Source organism: Populus nigra, chromosome 1, assembly GCF_951802175.1.
Source record: "Populus nigra chromosome 1, ddPopNigr1.1, whole genome shotgun sequence".
In the NCBI taxonomy this organism is placed as follows: domain Eukaryota; kingdom Viridiplantae; phylum Streptophyta; class Magnoliopsida; order Malpighiales; family Salicaceae; genus Populus; species Populus nigra.
The window spans coordinates 2,006,074-2,024,821 of record NC_084852.1 but is presented as its reverse complement, the minus strand read 5'-3'; the positions used below and the strand labels follow the sequence as shown (position 1 = coordinate 2,024,821).

Here is an 18,748-nt window from a genome sequence, read left to right as displayed (position 1 = left end):
TCAAATCAATCCAAGTCTCCGATGAACTCATTGCTCATGTCCGAGTTCTACCACTGTGGTCATGCTAACACATGATAATATTAAAAAATATTATCACAAAACTTTATCATTATTAAAATTATCTTCAAAACAGCCGGCAGCAGTACGGTTTGATCACTTTCCTCGTGTTGATTGTGTTAGCCCCTTGTTTCTGTCGCATTAGCCCACCATTTGGATGCTAAGATGCCTTTGCTCCATAGCGTAAACTGCAAAACCTTCCTGCATTCATGTCAATACATTAAGGGAATGTTTGTTATAGCAGCGTAGCTGTATTTTAAAACAAATCAATATTTTTTATTTAAATTTAATTTTTTAATGTTTTTGAATTATTTTGATGTAATAATATTAAAAATAAAATTTAAAAAATAAAAATATTATTTTAATATATTTATAAACAAAATATAATTTGAAAAACAATAACCACTACAACATCAAACACTATCTAAAAAATAAACATTTTAAACAGTATTGAGGGAAGAATTTTAAGGTACTCAATAATTAGTTACTCTTTTGATTCATTTTAAAAGAAAAAAATAAAACAACTAGGAGAAAAAAAGTTTTAAATGAAGATATTTTTATTATTTTTTGTCATTCATGAGTTTTATCTTTTATTTTCTTTTTTTATCTGTTTTTTTTAAATAAACCCAATAAATAATTGTTAAGATACTACTAATTGCACGTTAAAAACTTTTGTACCGGAAAAAAAAAAAGACCAGTTGGCCTTGTACTACAATTAAAAGAAGAGAAAATGGCTTAAAACTTAAAATGGGCGTTGAAAAAAATTTACATTATTTTTTTTATTTTTATAATAAATAATTATGTAAAAATATAATGGATATGAAATAATAATAATAATAATGATGATGTATTAGAATGGAGATGTTAGTGATAATTGGCTAAGATGTTTTTTAATAAATAAATTAAGTTTATATGTTTATCAAAAAAATATTTATGTTAACCGGTTTCTTATAAAATATTTTGTACAAAATAAATATAGAAAATTAGAAAAGTATTTTTGACAAAACTAATTAAAACCTCATTTCAGTTAGAGGTTTCTCGGCTTTCTTTACCATGAAACGTAATGTAATTTCAAATGTCTTTTGGTATTTCAGTTTAGCTGTAATTGTTTTAGAAAATAAAAAAAAAATACTTTTTTATTATTTTGATATACGGATGTTAAAAATTTAAAAAATATATTTTAATATATTTCTAAAAAAAATAATCTCTGTAGTTTTATAATTAATTTGATTAAGATTTTCAAATATCTACCGACAGTCATAAGCTTCAAATTGGAGCAAAATTATGGCAAGAAGGAGACTTTAAGAAATATTTTAAATGGAGTGAGAAATACAGGGTATTTGTTTAATTTTAGTCAAAGTCAACCTTTGACTTTACACCGTTGATTCAAATGTAAGATGTAATATCATCAATTTTTTTTTTTAAAAAAAAAAACTAATTGTGTGTTTTGTCTTTAAGGATAATGATTTGAAAATATATTTTTTTTAAAAAAACTATAAATTATATTTTTTATAATTAAAATTTCAAGATAAATTTGAAGTAAAACTTATATAAAATTTATGAAATATATTAATTAATCAAATATTTTTAAAACTATAATTAAAATAAAATACAATTTCAACAACACTATTAGGGGTAATCTTGCTCCTCTCCGTAGCACTTCAATTCAATACCATTTGACTCATCAAAGGGTGTATTCGTCAATTGAATAATGCTGCTCCCTGAACATTAAGTATCCAGTAAATCCATAAAAACCATTAGCAAGTCTTCTGCTCCATCAAATTTGCATATATCATCAACTTCTTGATTTCCTGGTTAGGCATGGGAATGGCAGGGAAGCTCATGCATGCCATTCAGTATGATTCTTATGATGGAGGACCTGCTGCTTTAAAGGTTTTTTTTTTTCTACTTTATATTTCTTTTCCCTTCTTCTTCTTCTTCTTCTTCTTCTTCTTCTTCTTCTTCTTCTAATTTCATTGTTAATTAGTTCTCTATGTGTTCATGGCTTATTTATTTTCACCTTTTGAGGGTGTTTTTTTTCTGTATCGTAAGTCAGTCCTTATTTTTTTAACGATTTTGTAAGTTAGTCTCTTATGTGTTTTAACGATTATTAACAATAATTTACTTTTTTTTCGTATACGTAGGTAATTGAAATGATAATCTTACAAAATCTAAATTAATTTTTGCAACCATGGGAATTTCTAGCTCAAAATTCAGCTTCTGTTTCGAGGTTTTAAAGATTTGAAAATCATGTTGAACATGAATTGCTGACTGAATTTTGATTCTTAAAATAAATAAATTTTTATTGTAGCATGTTGAAGTTCCACTTCCAAGTCCTCAGAAATACGAGGTTTTGTTAAAGCTGGAAGCAACCAGTCTGAATCCAATTGATTGGAAAATCCAGAAAGGCAAGCTGCGGCCTTTTTTTCCTCGCAAATTCCCTTATATACCTGGTAATACAGCATTACTTTCTTGCATTTGGCAAACTTCTTTCCCTTGGACGTAAGCATGGTTAATTAAACCATGTTAAACAATCTGTCTATGTGTGATTTCTTCTTCTATTTGCTGTGATGATTCTCTATATCAAATTGTGTGATCCTAACATTATTTTAGAACTGTCTGTGGCGTCTGAAACTTGGAGATTTGTAATGGTTTTGTTGAGTTCTATAGCTGCATTCTTATCTCTGATGTTTTGATGTTTATCTGATTAAGTTTGCTGATCATCTGATAGTTTAAAGAACCGAAATCGACTAAATTAATGTTATGTAGTCATACCAGAAATCCTGTTGGTGCAAGTGAATATCAAGTTCTGAACAAAAACTCTGTAATTTTTGTCTTTTACGTTGTTTGTTGTCAATGACAAGAGTTGAACTTTTACCAGAAATCCTAATTTTTTTTTTCTTTTTGTTTGCTTGAACAGGTACTGATGTGGCAGGCGAGGTTGTAGAGGTTGGAGCAGAAGTAAAGAACTTCAAAATTGGTGACAGAGTTGTTGCAGAACTTGGCCATCTTGTAAGTGCTTATTCCTGCCATTTCCCCTCTGATGAATTTGTGTTTTGAAGCCTTAGATTTGCCAGCATTAGGGAAGAACGAGATGGGACAATGTTTGGAAATGAATTAGACTAAGCAAACTTTGAGAAATGACAAATAATCTTGACATATAATATCTGCTCGCAGTCGGCCAATCTTAACATTCAAAGAATTTATTGTGTTGTGCAATGGCAGTATGGAGGTGGACTAGCTGAGTATGCTGTGGCAAAGGAGAGCTTGACTGTGGTGAGGCCATTTGAAGTTTCAGCTGCCGAAGGCGCAGGCTTACTTGTTTCAGGTATCACAGCTTACCAGGCTCTCACACAGCATGGTGGGATCAAGCTTGATGGAAGCGGGCAGCTGAAAAACATTCTGATCACTGCTGCCTCAGGTGGTGTAGGTCTTTATGCAGTTCAGCTAGCAAAGCTTGGAAATACACACGTAACAGCCACTTGTGGTGCTCGTAACATCGAATTGGTCAAGAGCTTAGGGGCCGATGAGGTTCTTGATTACAAAACACCTGAAGGAGCAGCTCTCAAGAGTCCATCTGGTAAGAAATATGATGTTGTGCTCCACTGTGCACTGGGCATTTCTTGGTCTACTTTTGAACCTACTTTGAGTGAAAGTGGTAAGGTTATTGACATCACTCCTGGCGCTAGTGCCATGATGACTTTTGTTCTCAAGAAACTTACCTTCTCCAAGAAACAGCTGGTGCCCATATTAACCGTAAGCCCCAGCATTGAGAGCCTGGATTGTCTTATTAAACTAGTGAAGGAAGGGAAGCTTAAGACGATCATCGACTCCAGACATCCATTGAGGAAGGCAGAAGATGCTTGGGCAAAGAGTATCGATGGCCATGCTACAGGGAAGATTGTTGTGGAAACTTGAACATAACCACCCTATGTTTATTCTGATTGTTCATTGAAATAATTGAAAAAAACATTAAGAGTGAAAAACAATGATCAAAGAAGAAAATAATTTCCACATTTCAACTAGCATCTTTAGTTTGCACGACAAAACCATCATTCAAAAATAAAAATCATAAATTACAGCATTAGAGTTTCAAGCTGGCCAAGTCAATCCTCGAGAGTGAGCAGACGATAATACATAAAATAAAAACTATATAAATATTTTATATAATGCACGTATCTTTATAAATATCTCTATAAATATCCTAGATATTTATATTAAATATCTTATAACTTAGATATTTATGAGATATTTATTTTAAGAAAATTAATACAAACAGAGCTTCATTTCTTTAGATGAAAAGTATGTCAAAGCTCATATATTTAGACTCTATCTCTCTAGACAACATATGTCTAAAAAAACACAAATCTAGTATAAGATTTAAACAAGACTTAAGGAACATTACAAAAAAAAACCTTAAAGGACTCAACTTTTCCCATAGCAAGTGAAGAGAAACAATGTGGATTCAAGCAGTATATTGATCATTTTGTCCTTCAATACACTAAGCAATTGCCTTGGCTACAAGGGTAGAGTTGCCTTTTTAAGGAAATCAAAATATCATTTGTCAATTGATCGGGATAATTTAGTAAATTTATATTTTTTTTTTATGCAGTGAAATTACTTCTTCACCATTGAAAGCTAAGAAATAGGTCTTTTAATTTGTCCAGGGTTTTTGTGTATTTTTAACTTTATTTGCACAATTAAATAACGATGATACTCTTAAAAGTTTTAGCCTTGCAGAAAGGGGTTTTTTTGTTCTTTGTATATTTTTTTTACAGTAAAATAACATGTCTAGCCTTTAACTTTAAAAATTCTAAGTCTGGCAAGGGAAGACATTTTTGTCTTTGCCACATGTTTTTGTGTAATATGAGGATACCCTTAGAGGCTTTTTAGTAATTCAAATTATTAAAATATTAATAAATCAATATAAAAGGGCAATGATTATCATTATCCCCCTGCCAAACGAGAGGCACGTGGGATGTATTATGACAATCAAAATCCATTGACCGTCATGTCAGATGGCGGTGTAGCTACTAGTATCACATGTTTGGCCTAGTTGGTGGAAATAGAAGTTTTTCCTCCTCCCTCCCTCCCTCCCTCTCTCCATTATGCATTGGTTTCCATATCAAGCTCTTAAAAATTCAGATGTGTCCCCCAGTTTGTATTTATTTTAATGTTGGTCATCATTCTTTTGATTTTTATTTGTTTTGATTTTAAGGCTTTTCAAATTTTTTTTGTTTCAATTTCATCCCTTTGCATTTTATTTCATAGGATTGTTTTTATCTAATTTGGTCCTCATTCTTTTTATTGCAATTTTTTTTATCATTTGCATTAATTTTTTTTTCATCCTTTAGAATTTTTTGTTTCAATTTTAGTCATCATTTTTTTATCCTTTTCTTCATTTATTTTTTTTTCAATTTAATCCCTAATTATTTTTCCTTCAATTATTTTTTTGTGAATGATTTTGTCCTCATTATTTTTATTTTTGATTTTCTTCAATTATTTTATGATTGAAAATTTTGCTTCATTATTTTTTGTGTTTATGAAGACAATCATGACCCAATCCATCAGTTTTAATGATTAACCTGGTTTAAGTTCGTAAACAAAGATATCGGGGATAGATTGCAAGAGAAGAGAGAAGTAATAGAAGGAGAGAGAGGAGGAAGAATTGTTTGAAAATAGAGGAGAAAAGACCGAAAAAAAGAGGGAGAAGGGAGAAGATTATAGAGGAAGAAAGAAGAAAAAAAAAGAGAACCACTAGTGTTCTTCCTCTCCTTCGCAACCAGCAGCGCCACCGTCAGCCTCCCACCATCTTCCTCCCCCTGCTGCAGCACCAATGAAGAAGAAGAAGCTTGCACCTCTGCATAGACAAGAAAAATAGCAGCAGACACTGCCCGTCACCATAAAGAAGAGCCACTATCGCTTCGCCAACAACAACAGCCACCATTAGAAACAAAAGAAGAAAGGAGAAGCAGGAGACAAAAGTGGGGAGAAGATGAAACACAGAAAAAAACAGAAATAGAGAAGAACAGAGCAGAAGAAAAAACACAGAGAAGAAGAATAAAGGCCAACCACCGTCCAAGCCATTCTCTAGTCAGCAACCGCCAGTAGCACTGCCTCGAAGCCACCACAGGTCCGCCCCTCTTCCTTATTCTTCTTTTTCTTCTTCGCTGCATCGTTTCCATTGTTCTGCGTGAATAGTGGAGAGTGCTCCACTGTTCACTGTCCGGCCCAACTCAAAATGAGTGGGTCGGGTCCATCCCAAAATGAGTGGATCGGGGCTGGCCCAGTCCAAAAAAAATATATTTCAGAAAATTTGTGATATCCTCGCGTATTTTGGCTAATATCGGTTTGTATTTTTATACCGTAAAAATACAAATCCAGTATTAAAATACCCAGATTTCGTCAAAACATTAAAAAAAAAACATCTTCATTTTCATGCATACGACTAAGTCTCTAAAAGCAAAAAAAAAAAAAAATCATATTGTATTTTCATACAACAAAGAAAACTTTTTAAAAAATATGTTTTAGCATGCATTTTGGCTTTAATAACCAGTTTATTAAAATCACGAGAACTTGACCAATATTTCAAAAAAATCCAAAAAAATTATTTTGTTTTCTTTTAATATCAGGGATTACGAATTTATACATAAAATATATTCCTGATATTAAAAAGGTAGTTCTTTTGTTGATGTTAAAATAGTAGGTTTTACCTGATAAAATAAGGATCTCCTTACCGATGAGGACTTTTCTTAAACCATAAACAGACCAACAATTAGAATATGATACAACTGTAGCATATATCAGACCATAAAACAATGCAGCTTACCTTAGGTAGGGTGTATTTGGGGTGCTAATACCTTTCCTTTACGCAACCAGTCCTCGTACCCAATCTCTGAGACCAGTTAGGTTCCTAGTGGCCAAAATACTAGGTGGCAACTCTCATTCTATTTTTCCACTAATAAGAGACAAGCCTTGTCCCCCATATTTGTCAGATAGATACAACACACCTGAGAGGGGGTGGATGATCACCGCAACGTTGCACACGTGCAACAAACTTGATGACTCGAACCTAGTCTAGGTTAGGTTTTATTTTGAACTGAATATTTTTACGAAAACAGCAATGTTTTTTTTCTTAAAAAAAATGGAAATTATGTTATTTAAAAAAAACCTGAAGCGTCATCATTTTGGTAAAAAAATATATATTAAATTGACCTGCTGATGATATATGAAAAACTACACGGATGTTTTATAAAAATTACACACATATAATTCTTAAGATATTTATCTTAAGAAAATCTATATAAACGGAGCTTTATCTCTCCAAGTGAAAAGTTTGATAGAGCTCATCTCTTTAGACTCTCTCTAGACAACACAAGTCTAAAAAAACACAAGTTTGATACAAAACAAGGCTTAAAGAGCATTTAAGCCTAGAGAATATTTCTTTTCCCCATTATCTGGACAAACACTATATTGAATTAAGCTTCGTACGATTTTTCTTACAGGTGTTGCGGGCTCACCAAGTACTCTAGATCTAGTTTTATCAGCCTAAGAAACCTCCCTAATCTTTCTACTAAGGATTTTTTTAGCCTCATCAATTGGTGCCGTATATGGGAACTTTATTCTTATTTCTCAAATCATCTTTCCATAGCTGATGAAATCTCAATGCAACGATGACTATGTTAGTGACTATGTCTACGACTATACCAACAAAATGCTAGCGGCTACGCCCCACGTAGATGAGGCTAGAAAAATCTTAATAGAAAGACTAAGAGCGCTTTTCAGAGGATGAAAAACTAGAATCGGAGGACTTGGTGGGCTCGACAACACCTGCAAGAAAAACACTTCGAAGCTTAAATCAGTATAGTGTTTGTTTAGATGACAGAGAGAATAAATATTCTTTAGGCTTAAATGTTCCTTAAGCCTTATATCGAACTTGTATTTTCTTAGACTTATGTTGTCTAGAGAGATGAACTCTCACAAACCTTTCATCTAGAGAGATGATATATAGATTTTTTTAAGATAAATATCTTAAAAAATATCTAAGATATTTAATTAAATATCTTATATAAATATCTCATAAATATCTAAGTTATAAGATATTTAATATAAATATCTACGATATTTATAAATATATTTATAAAGGTGTGTAGTTTTTTCATGTATTGTCAGAGCTCCCTAAGTGTGTTTGGAAGACTTGACCTAGCAAGAGTGAGAGATAAAATACTTATAGTGGGTAATGTTACCTTTTATGTATCATCAAAACCCCTCAAGTCTTAATGACACCTTTTGTGTTTACAATCCACCATAAAAGTAGTTTGTGAGCGTAACCTTGTTGCATAGTTGTGGGCGTAGTCGTAGGTATACCTGTGTATAGCCGCTGGCGTAACCTTAGCATTGCCACGTGCGGCATAAATGATGATGCTGACATGTTATTAGCATAGTTGTAGACATAGTCACTAGCATAGTCGTAGACATAGTTGTTGGCATAGTTGCCGCTGCATCGAGGTTTCGTTAGTCATGGAAAAAGCTTTTGAGAAACAGGAATGAACGGGCTTTTTGCTCCTTTCCTAAAGATAACTCCAATTGATGAGGTTGGAAAAATTCTTAGTAGAAAGATTTGGGGCACTTTCCATGAGCTGATAAAAAATTTCATAGAGGACTTTGTGGGCCCAACAAAACCTGCAAGAATAACTTTATGAAGCTTAAATTAGTATTGTGCTTGTTTAGCTGACGAGGAGAATAAATATTCTCTAGGCTTACAATAGATAGCATGTTCGCGCTTCTCTGCGAGCTGACTTATTTTTTTTAAAGCGTAAAAAAATAATGATAACCATCAACCCCTAGGATTCCAAACGATGAAAGATAAAATCAAGGAAATAAAATCAATGAACAAAAAAAAAATATCAGCGAACCTGGGTGATGAAATTAGAAAAAATCAATATTATGGATCTAATGATGAAATCAAAAACAAGTTAAAATTTGATAAAGGTTTCTAAAATAAAAATTTAAAATCAAAACATTGAAGGTCGAATTGAAAATTTCTAACTCCATAAATTCACAAAAGAATCCAAAATAAAAATAAAAATAAAAATCAAGTGAGTGAGGATCAAATTCAAAAAAAGAAAAAAATTTAAAAAATCAAAATCAAAATACATCATTTAATGCTCAAAATACTCAACCTGATGAGTTAACTCGTGACCTAGAGGACTCGGGGCTTAGGTTAGCCTAGGTCTCAAAAGTAATTGGAACAAAGCACGAAAAAACTTTTGATACTTATATTTAATTCAAAAGCAAAAATCATCATAAAAAAACTAAATTAAACAAAGCCAAAAAAAAAAAACTCCAGGTAACATATGTGTTTTTCAAAAAGAATGGAAAATCCTGTAGGTAGGGGTGTTTAAAAAAACCGAGTAACCGAGAAAACTGAGAAAACCGATGGAAAATTAATCGAGAAAACCGAACCGACATGGAAAACCGATTAAACCAATTTTTAAAACTAGAAATCTTGCTGGTTCGGTTCGGTTTTGGTTTTACCACTGAAACCGGTGAACCGAACCGGTCTTCCCACAAAAGAAAGTTAAAAATGACCTAGTATAAATAATACAACAAAAGTGTAGACCTACCCTAATTGACATTACATGTGAAGATGCCGCCCACACCAGACTAGAGAGTCTTATCGCCTTCTTCCTTTCCCCTTCAATTTTCATCCTCTCTACGTCTTGCCCCCTGCATTTGTCTCTTCTCTAGTCGAATAATAAGTAAATAACCCACATCTCTGCATCCATATAGTATACTTGTAGTCGAAAAAAAACCCGAACAAAACCCCTTGGCATCTCTCTTCACTTGCAGCAGAAAGAGAAGGCTCCTCTATTAGAGAAAAAACGGCAAGGTAAAGTTTACTGTTTATCCATTTGTTAATTCTGGCCTTCGTGTGCTTGTAAGTTGTAACATTTGTTTCAAACTTTGATGCTTCTCTGACCTCTGCTTCTCCTTTTTCTATCCTCTTACAGCTAGGGTTTTAGCATATTTCTTCAGGATTGCCCCTCTTTCCCTGCCCTCTCTCCTTTCCGTTGATTTGTGTTGATATTGAGTTCTTGATTACTTTGTTTAGCATTGTTAACTTTAATATGTATCTGTTTATCTTGATTGCTTTGATCTGTATTATCGGTTTTTTTTTATATGTATTATCAACTATTAATCTGTTTTATCTTGATTGCTTTGTTTAGTTATCAATTTGTTTTCTGTTGTATCAATTCTGGCAGTAAGTTCATTCTGTTTTATTCTAGCAGTAAGTTAAGCATCATGTTAGGTTACTCGGTTTTCATGTATAATCTGTTAATTGTTATATCTGTTCATTGTTCAATAATAAGTTCAAGTGAAAACATGGTTGTCGGGTAAATCTGTTGTATCAAATTGGATTTGAACAGTGTTCATAACTTTATTATGTTTTATCTTGATTGATTTTCATGTATGATCTGTTATAAACCATTGGTCCATTATGGTGTACACCTTGTTTGAGATGGTTAATCAAGATAATTGGTTAATCACCATAAGTTCATTCTGTTAATTGGTCCATTACAGTGTAAACCATTCATGTATGATATGTTATAAACTGTTGGTTCATTTTGCCTAGTCAGAATGTTAGGTTCATGTTAGGTTCATTCTGTTAATTAGTCCATTATAGTATGCAGGTTTTTTAGAATAGAGAGGTGACAGATGCCTTTTTGCAATTATATGAACCTAACATGATACTCAACTTTTACTTAATTCTCAATTGTAGTCAGATATTGATTCATGTTGTTGTTTTCTTAATTCCAGATGGATAATGGGGAAGATCCTACATCAAATGAGTCAAATCCTTCAAGTTCAGAATCAAATTCTTTGCCTATTCCAGTTACTACCTCAAATTTGGGATCACTTTAAAAAACTAGATGGTAATTCTAAAACTCTTAGGGCTGCATGTAAGTATTGTAGAAAAGACTATACATATCATACTATACTTAATGGGACTAGTAACATGTGGAGTCATCTAAGTGTATGCAAAAAATTTCCTTTTGTCATTAATCGAAAACAAAAAACTTTAGTTTTAGAACCTAAGCCTATAATAGAGGGGGTGATAATGGAGAGGAAAATTTTGTGACTGTTAAGGCAGTGGGTTATAATTATAAAGAGTGTAGGAAAGCCCTTGGAAAAATGATCATACTTGATGAGCTACCTTTTAACTTTATAGAAAATCAAGGATTTAAATCATTTTGTAAAGTAATGCAACCTAGATTTCATGTTCCTTCTCGTTTGATAATTTGGAGAGATTGTTTGAAGATTTATTTAGTTGAGAAGGAGAAATTAAAGAAAGCTTTTAAGGATCAACGTTTATGTTTAATAACTGATACTTGGACATTAATCCAAAATATTAATTATATGTGTTTGACTGCTTATTGGATTGATGAAGGTTGGAACTTGAATAAAAGAATTCTAAACTTTTATCAAGTTTCTAATCATAAAGGTGAAACAATTGGCCAAGTGATTGAGAGTTTTTGGTTGGAATGGGGAATTGATAGCATTTTAACAATTATAGTAGACAATGCAAGTTCAAATAATTTGACAATAAAATATCTGAAGAGATTAACAATTAATTGGGAAACTAATTTATTGTCAAATGACTTCATGCATGTTAGATGTTGTGCACATATTGTTAATCTTATTGTATGTGCGGGATTGAAAGATATTGATGATTCAGTTGTTAAGATTAAGAATGCAGTAAAGTTTGTTAGATCTTCTCCTTCTAGACAACTTGTTTTTAACCAATGTGTGGAGATGTTGAAAATTGGGAGTAAAAAATTTGTTTGCTTGGATGTTGCAACTAGATGGAACTCTAAATATATGATGCTAGATGCGGCTGATAAATTTGATATGGTTTTTATTAGGTTAGAAGAAACCGATCCTAGATATTTGAGTTACTTTGAGGTTGATTCAAAAGGGAAACAAAAAAACTTAGCTCTTCCTAATTTAGAAGATTAGGAAAAGGCTAGATCTTTTTTCAAGTTCTTGAAACTATTTTACACGGTTACATTGAAATTTTCTCGCTCGTTGTTTGTGACATCTAATTCTTTCTTCCATGAATTGATTTCCATGCACACAAGCATATCTTAACTTTGTAGAAGTGAAGATGTTTATGTAAGTAAAATGGCCAAGAATATGATGGCAAAGTATAAAAAATATTAGGGGGATCAAGATGCACAAAACCTTTTGTTGTATGTGGATGTTGTATTAGATCCACGTTTCAAATTGAAGTATGTGAGATTTTGTTTTGGAAGAGGCTGAAAAATTTACAATTAAGGTTAAAGATACTTTGCTAAGGTTGTTTGAGCATTATACGAATGTTGATGAGAATGTTGAGGTTGCTCAAAGTGTTGGAACTAGTATAAATAAAAATGTTAGTGTTGATTTGATGGTGGTAAATGATGATATGTTGGATGACTTAGCTTTTCAATTCAAAAAACATTTAGATGAAGAAGGCGATGTCCAAAAAAAAATGAGATTGAGTGGTATTTGGGTGATGATTATGAAGATCCTAATGATTTTAAATTAAATATTTTGGGTTGGTGGAGGTATAATGCTACAAAATACAAGATTCTTTCTAAGGTGGCACAACACGTGTTAACCATCTCGATATCTACAGTTGTTTCTGAAGCAGCATTCAGTATTGGCGGTTGTATATTAGATCCATTTCGAAGCTCTTTATCTCTATCGACAGTGCAAACACTTGTTTGTTGTCAGAATTGGTTGAGTTTAGCATCAATTCCAATCAACATTAAAACCTTCATAGATTATATTGAAAATTTTAAGATGATTGAGTCAGGTAATTTCTCTTACAAATTTAAATATAGCTATTTTATAATATTGTTTATTTACATATGTTTAATCTAACATTTTAATTTATGTTTTTTGTAGAATTTTGTGAAAGTTCAAAAATCTCAACTGATTGTTTGTAAGTAGTATTGGTAGCTTGGTGTAATCTTGAAATATAATTGTTTTGGGTAATTAATTTACTTTACCTCGTTAATTCCCTTTAAAATTTTGCATTGTTAATTCTTTCAATAGTTGAACTCTAATATGTTGCTAATTTGCTAGTGTTTTTTATAGCATTATCCTTTCTGGAATTTTTAGATGCTGCTGTTACTAGAATTTTTGGATGTTGGTGTTGCTGGGTTTTTTCTTCAAACTATGCGAGATGTTTATGATAATTTATTGCTTGTTGCTAATGTATCCGCTTGTTAATGTTAACTTTTCTAGTGCGAACAGACTTTTAATTTGAGGTGTTCAAATTCGATTATGCATCTTGCATATTGCATTGATTTAGCACTTTGAAAAGCATATTAAAAGTGAGTTAATTTGCATCTATGTCATATTTTAATTCATGTCCAAATTTAGCACTTTCACAAGCTATGAATTCAACGCTGAACATTGTAAATTTTTAAAAGCTGAATTTAAAGATGTGAATTGAAAGCTGTAAATTTTAAAGCTCAATTTAATGTAAAGCTAAGCCAATTTTAAAAAAAAATCAAAATAAAAAACTCATATGATGGGATTAGGTTTCGCGGGTTTTTCCCAAAAAAACCGGATTTAACCAAACCGAACCAGTTCGATTTGAACCGGTTTTCGGTCTGGTTTGGTTAATATTTTAGAAAATTACTGTAATTCAGTTCGGTTAGTTTTTTGAGTTTAAACCGAACCGTGAACATTCTTACATGTAGGAATTGAAAAAAAAAAAAACATAAAAAAACATTTGAGGATGAAAGTTACAAAAAAAATAAGCTAAAAATGAATGACAACCAATCAAATATAGATGAACATTTTAAGTTGAAGTTCATCTTTTAAAGTTACAAACCATTAAATTCCAAACCTAAACTCAACTAAAAAGCTAAATATAAAACAAATTCAATATTAAAGGCTGAGGTAAATTTCTTTAATTAAAAACAAATTCATTATCCAAATATTTTGTAGTGGTTCGTGAAAACTTGTAATGAGAATTGTGCATTTCATTTGAAGCTCTTGTACTGTATTTGAAAGACATGCACGAATGCAAAGAAACCAACTAGAATGAGAAGCTGCTAAATGCATACAACAAAGGCATCATCTACAATCAGAGCTACTTACTGTACTAAAAAACTTACACAATTTACACCACCAACAGTTCATATAATTTTATGCACACTAGTAGTAACCTAAGTTATATATGCCTTGAGTGTTTTAAGTGCCATCTACAAAACTATTCTGCTCCTCGTGGAAGAAAACATGCACTACAAATTATCGCTTGCACCATCCTGTATCCAGAGAAACTTCACGGTCATATGGGATCTCCATATTCCAGCAAACGCTACGATTGCGATTAAGAGGAGGAAAATGCTGACATAAACTGGAGGTGCTGCTGGAAATGCTGCTGATGCTATCTGGCTGCTCTCGGATTCACCCTCCTTTTTCGCCCTTAACCTCAAATCTGAAGAAGATTCTTCAGCAATTTCTCTGTTAGTCTTGGAACTAGGAAGTGGGCTTTCTTTCTGCAGATAGTCAGCTGTAGGGGTCTGTTTTTCAGCATCTCCAGTGGCCTGCAGAAAATAATTGCATGAAATCAATAGTCGATGGGTGCATTTCAACAGAAACCCCACATTGTCGTGGAGTGATAGCACTTACCTCTGTTACAGATGATTGCACCTCATCTTCATCTTCAATGTAGCCTGCATCTTTAACCTTGCAATATCCAACTGACTCAGACAAAAGCTTCGTTTGCAGCTGCAGAAGGATTCTTCTTGGGCCACTGCCCTGGGCAATGAAGATGTCTGACTGTGGTCGGACTCGAGGCTGGCGGGCCCTAATCTTGATTCCAGTTCCACTAACACCACTGCCATTGTCTACAGAAGTCATCTGACTGGTTGCTTCTTCCATACTATTAAGCACACCAAAGGATGAGATTGCAGATTTGGCAGATGGAGCATCTTGTCCAACAAAATTATTGCCAAAATGACTAATATTTCCCCTTCCAAGTTCTCCATAAAAAACAGGAGTGGGTGCTCTCAAAGTTCCAAGTGCAGGCTGCATTTGAAATAGTTCATTGCTACAAAATTGATCACTAGGCCACGCTGGGACTCTCATGAGCGAAACATGCTGGTGTACATCAAAATTACAACAGGATTTTAGAGCTTCAGAGATTATTTTCAAATAAGAATAAATCAACTATGTCAAATTGCTCAAACAGCAATAAAAGAAAATACAAGATTTAACAGTTAAGAGCTATGACAGCTAAGAGAGATTCAACAACATGGTTATTTGAAAGCTACCAAAAGACCATAGTTTTACCTGTAAATTGTTCATGAAACTGTATATACCATTGTCCGGAGCATAAGAGTTTCCTGGTGGTATCTGACCACACAACTGAGTCTCAGTTCCAACACCCACATTGATCTTACTTGTTTCTTCACCAGAACACTCGTCATGGTTATTGAAGAAGCCATCTAACAATTCTGTGATGGATACATCCTGTTCAATGGAGACATCCTGAAAAGGAAATCCATTTTGATCGTTGCCAAAGTCACTGGCATAAGGTGAATCTATGTAGCATCCTAGGTCTGCTGGAATATGTGATTGCACTGGGGAGAAAACTTCACGATCAAGTTCACCAGATACAGGCTCGTGTATAAGAGAACTTTCATCCAGCAGCGGACATGCCTGAAAAACAAACTTAAAAAAATCAACTTTCTCATAATGTTTATCTTGAGTGGAGTACAAGAGGCCAAAATACAGAATCCAGTACTCACCTCCACAGCTGTTGCTTCTGGCACTTGATCTTCAATATCTGAAGTTGCATGTCTATTACTGCAGATATCAACAGGCCCCACAGAATTAGCAGTCACGTTGTCAGACTCAGTCAACCACATCTTTATATCTTCTGACTGCTTTCCTGAATGCATGTCAGATGTAGCTGTTTCTTGAACTAGATCTGATGATGCATTATCAGGAGAGGACTTAGCAGCTGTAGGAGAGTATCCAATCTGTTCTATCTCATCATACTTTACACCATTGGTTCTCTCTTCTGGCTTTCTGAATAAGCGAAAAAGGACAAATGCAACCTGATCCAGGTGAAAAGAGGAACTACGTGAGTTGAAGATATAAACAGCATCAATGAGAATCAACGGTATTCATTTCAACAATAGCATAACTGTATAGATACAATACAAAAGGAAATTTGGTAACTTTAAAAATCAACAATGAAAAAAAAAATAGATTCCATGTACATCACTTACTACTAAAACTGAATTCCTTCATTTTAGCTGCCGGCATTATGTTCATACATACATCAAAATAAATTAACATTGAATGCATGGTTAATAGGAAAAAACATAACACAAAAAATTAATCACACAGCATGTAGACAAAATTTCCTCAGTTTTTCCAACGAATGAAATCAAAACTAAGCATTTCAACCAAATATAGCATGTCAAAATGAACAAGTTAATAACAAGAATGAGATCAAGAACGCTAGCAACCTGGCCAGGGCCGGTACCATCAAGATCCTCTTCAGTGGGACGATACTCATGCATTATCCAGTTCGTACGCTTTCCCTTTGGAGCACGACCACGGTAGAAAACCAATGTTTTCTTCATACCAATCAAGGTCGTATTACCAGCCGATTTCCGAGACTTTATTGTTCGATCCTTCCCCGTAGCCTTCCAATATCCAGCATCTGTTGCTCTATTTGAACGATGACCATTAGGATACTTCCTATCTCGTGGGCAGAAGAAGAACCACTCTGGATCATCAGTCTTTATCACAGATTGCCCTACAGCCCAACATTCAAATTCACTTCTCGTTTAGCTAAAAAAAGCAGAAAATACCTTATTTCCAAAACATAATGATAATCTTTATAGCAAGTTCAAGGGAATTGTAACCCTAAGAAAAACCCCACATTCCTAATGACTCCAAATTTAGCTAAAAATATCAGAATTATACACTAAGTGCACTTAATTATAGAAACGATACTAAAATACCCTGATTCTAAGAAATCAATATTTATTACTAGTAAATTCAAGGAATCTTAGTGATGAAGGAATTACCCAGATAAGCAAAAAGTGGAATTTATTCATAGAGAATAAAGAAATTAAACAACCAATAAAAAATATATCAAAGATTCAACCTTTAAAATCAAAGAAAACGCACCTAAAAAACAAATTAATAATAATAAAAAAAGAACGGATTTTTCTTTTTTACCAGGCAAATCCCAAGGCTCCCATTTACAAACATCAATTTCAGGTATGACTTCGACTTCAGAATCACGACCGTTGATTTTGAGTCTCAAGTAGTGGCTTATCAATTCTTCATCAGTTGGCCTGAATCTAAACCCTAAAGGTAGGGAGTCCATAGACACCATAGCCACCATGCTGTCTTCGTTTTCCTTTCTTTAACCAAAACCCAACAAAGAAATTCAATCAAAGTTTGAGTCTTTGCATCAGTTACTCCAAAAACTATCAATCTCTCAATGTACTTGCCTGCTATTTTATTTTTGTTGTTGGCGGTAGGGTCTGTGTTCTTCTCTTATTTAACCTCTTTACTTTGTACTACTGGCCAATGGCATCATGACAAAACAGCAGATGTCAAATGTCTGGTCTCAAGAAGAATTTTATGTGTACGATGTTGTTGGCGTGAAAACAAGTACGATCCAGTCCTCATCTTTCGATATGTATTCATTCAAGTCACGTCTTAAAGTAAAATTTCTTTTAATTTCATCATTTTATTATCATACTAGAAAAAAATATTTCATTAAGAAATGAAGAAATATCTATCTAATTCATTAAAATAGAGTAAATAAATATACATTTGACCCATCAACTTTTAGCATATACATATAAAAATAGATTATGATTAACAACAAATAATCACAAAGATAAAAATAAAAATAAGTTGGATTTAAGATCATTTCGATAAATAATAAAAATATCTAGATAACGAATGTCAATTATAAAATTTATAAATACTAAGAATGATGAGTCATTTAATTTTTGAATAAAATAGATTAAATTTCCAAATCTATTTACAAAATCTACCTATGAAAAAGATGCAATTAAGATACCTATACAAAAATATCATCTAGAATACGAGTAGATAATGCTTATTTAAAAAGTATATTTAAAAAGAAAAACATCTTTATCAATTATTTTTTAGCAAAGATGATAGATTTACAAGTGTTTTTAAATAAATGTAAAACACTCACTTTAAAAAAATATATAGAGATACAAGTGGGAGATAAATTATATACAATTATATTCTTATTATTTTTTTATCGGCCATAAATTTTATGTTCTCTTATTTCTGTATCTGTTTTTTTTCTTTAAAACGAACTTCAAAAATTAATTAATAATATATTATTAGTTACTTGAGTACCATAAATTTTTTAACAACCATCCCTGAAAAATTGCTAGTTTTCTTTTAACCCAAAGGAATTAACTAGAGGAGATTGGATTATTAGGTAATAGGCATTCAAGTGTTAAAACTGCAAGATTTAGTAAGTTTGAGGATTGGTTTGAAATCCTAACCATATTGGGGACATATATATATATTCTTTTCTCTTAAAACAAAACACAACAATATACTAGTGAATTGGTGACTGGACTACGAACCTTCCTGTCTCCAGATCAAG

General features: G+C 32.7%; 2 protein-coding genes across 2 annotated transcripts; one reads left to right on the top strand and one right to left on the bottom strand.

The window, feature by feature from the left end:
* Positions 1-1,747: 1,747 nt before the first annotated feature.
* Positions 1,748-4,079, top strand: LOC133680972 (chloroplast envelope quinone oxidoreductase homolog). The gene is made up of 4 exons (XM_062104045.1): positions 1,748-1,950; positions 2,369-2,510; positions 2,978-3,069; positions 3,283-4,079. The coding sequence occupies exons 1-4, from the start codon at positions 1,879-1,881 to the stop codon at positions 3,973-3,975; spliced, it is 999 nt and encodes a 332-aa protein (XP_061960029.1). The 5' UTR covers positions 1,748-1,878; the 3' UTR covers positions 3,976-4,079.
* Positions 4,080-14,078: 9,999 nt separating this feature from the next.
* On the bottom strand, positions 14,079-17,695 carry LOC133681006 (NAC domain-containing protein 14-like). The gene is made up of 6 exons (XM_062104086.1): positions 17,323-17,695; positions 16,602-16,894; positions 15,873-16,184; positions 15,415-15,783; positions 14,752-15,222; positions 14,079-14,666 (listed from the first exon to the last, which is right to left on the bottom strand). Exons 1-6 carry the CDS (start codon positions 17,489-17,491, stop codon positions 14,361-14,363), a joined length of 1,920 nt encoding a protein of 639 aa, XP_061960070.1. The 5' UTR covers positions 17,492-17,695; the 3' UTR covers positions 14,079-14,360.
* Between the last annotated feature and the right edge of the window lie 1,053 nt (positions 17,696-18,748).

Coding starts and splice junctions, on each gene's coding strand:
- LOC133681006 (XM_062104086.1), bottom strand. CDS start 17,491: ATGGTGGCTATGGTGTCTATGGACTCCCTACCTTTAGGGTTTAGATTC. Junction 16,895..17,322: donor GGAGCCTTGGGATTTGCCTG/GTAAAAAAGAAA, acceptor GTTGGGCTGTAG/GGCAATCTGTGATAAAGACT. Junction 15,784..15,872: donor CAGAAGCAACAGCTGTGGAG/GTGAGTACTGGA, acceptor TTTGTTTTTCAG/GCATGTCCGCTGCTGGATGA.
- LOC133680972 (XM_062104045.1), top strand. CDS start 1,879: ATGGGAATGGCAGGGAAGCTCATGCATGCCATTCAGTATGATTCTTAT. Junction 2,511..2,977: donor CAAATTCCCTTATATACCTG/GTAATACAGCAT, acceptor TTGCTTGAACAG/GTACTGATGTGGCAGGCGAG. Junction 3,070..3,282: donor TTGCAGAACTTGGCCATCTT/GTAAGTGCTTAT, acceptor GTGCAATGGCAG/TATGGAGGTGGACTAGCTGA.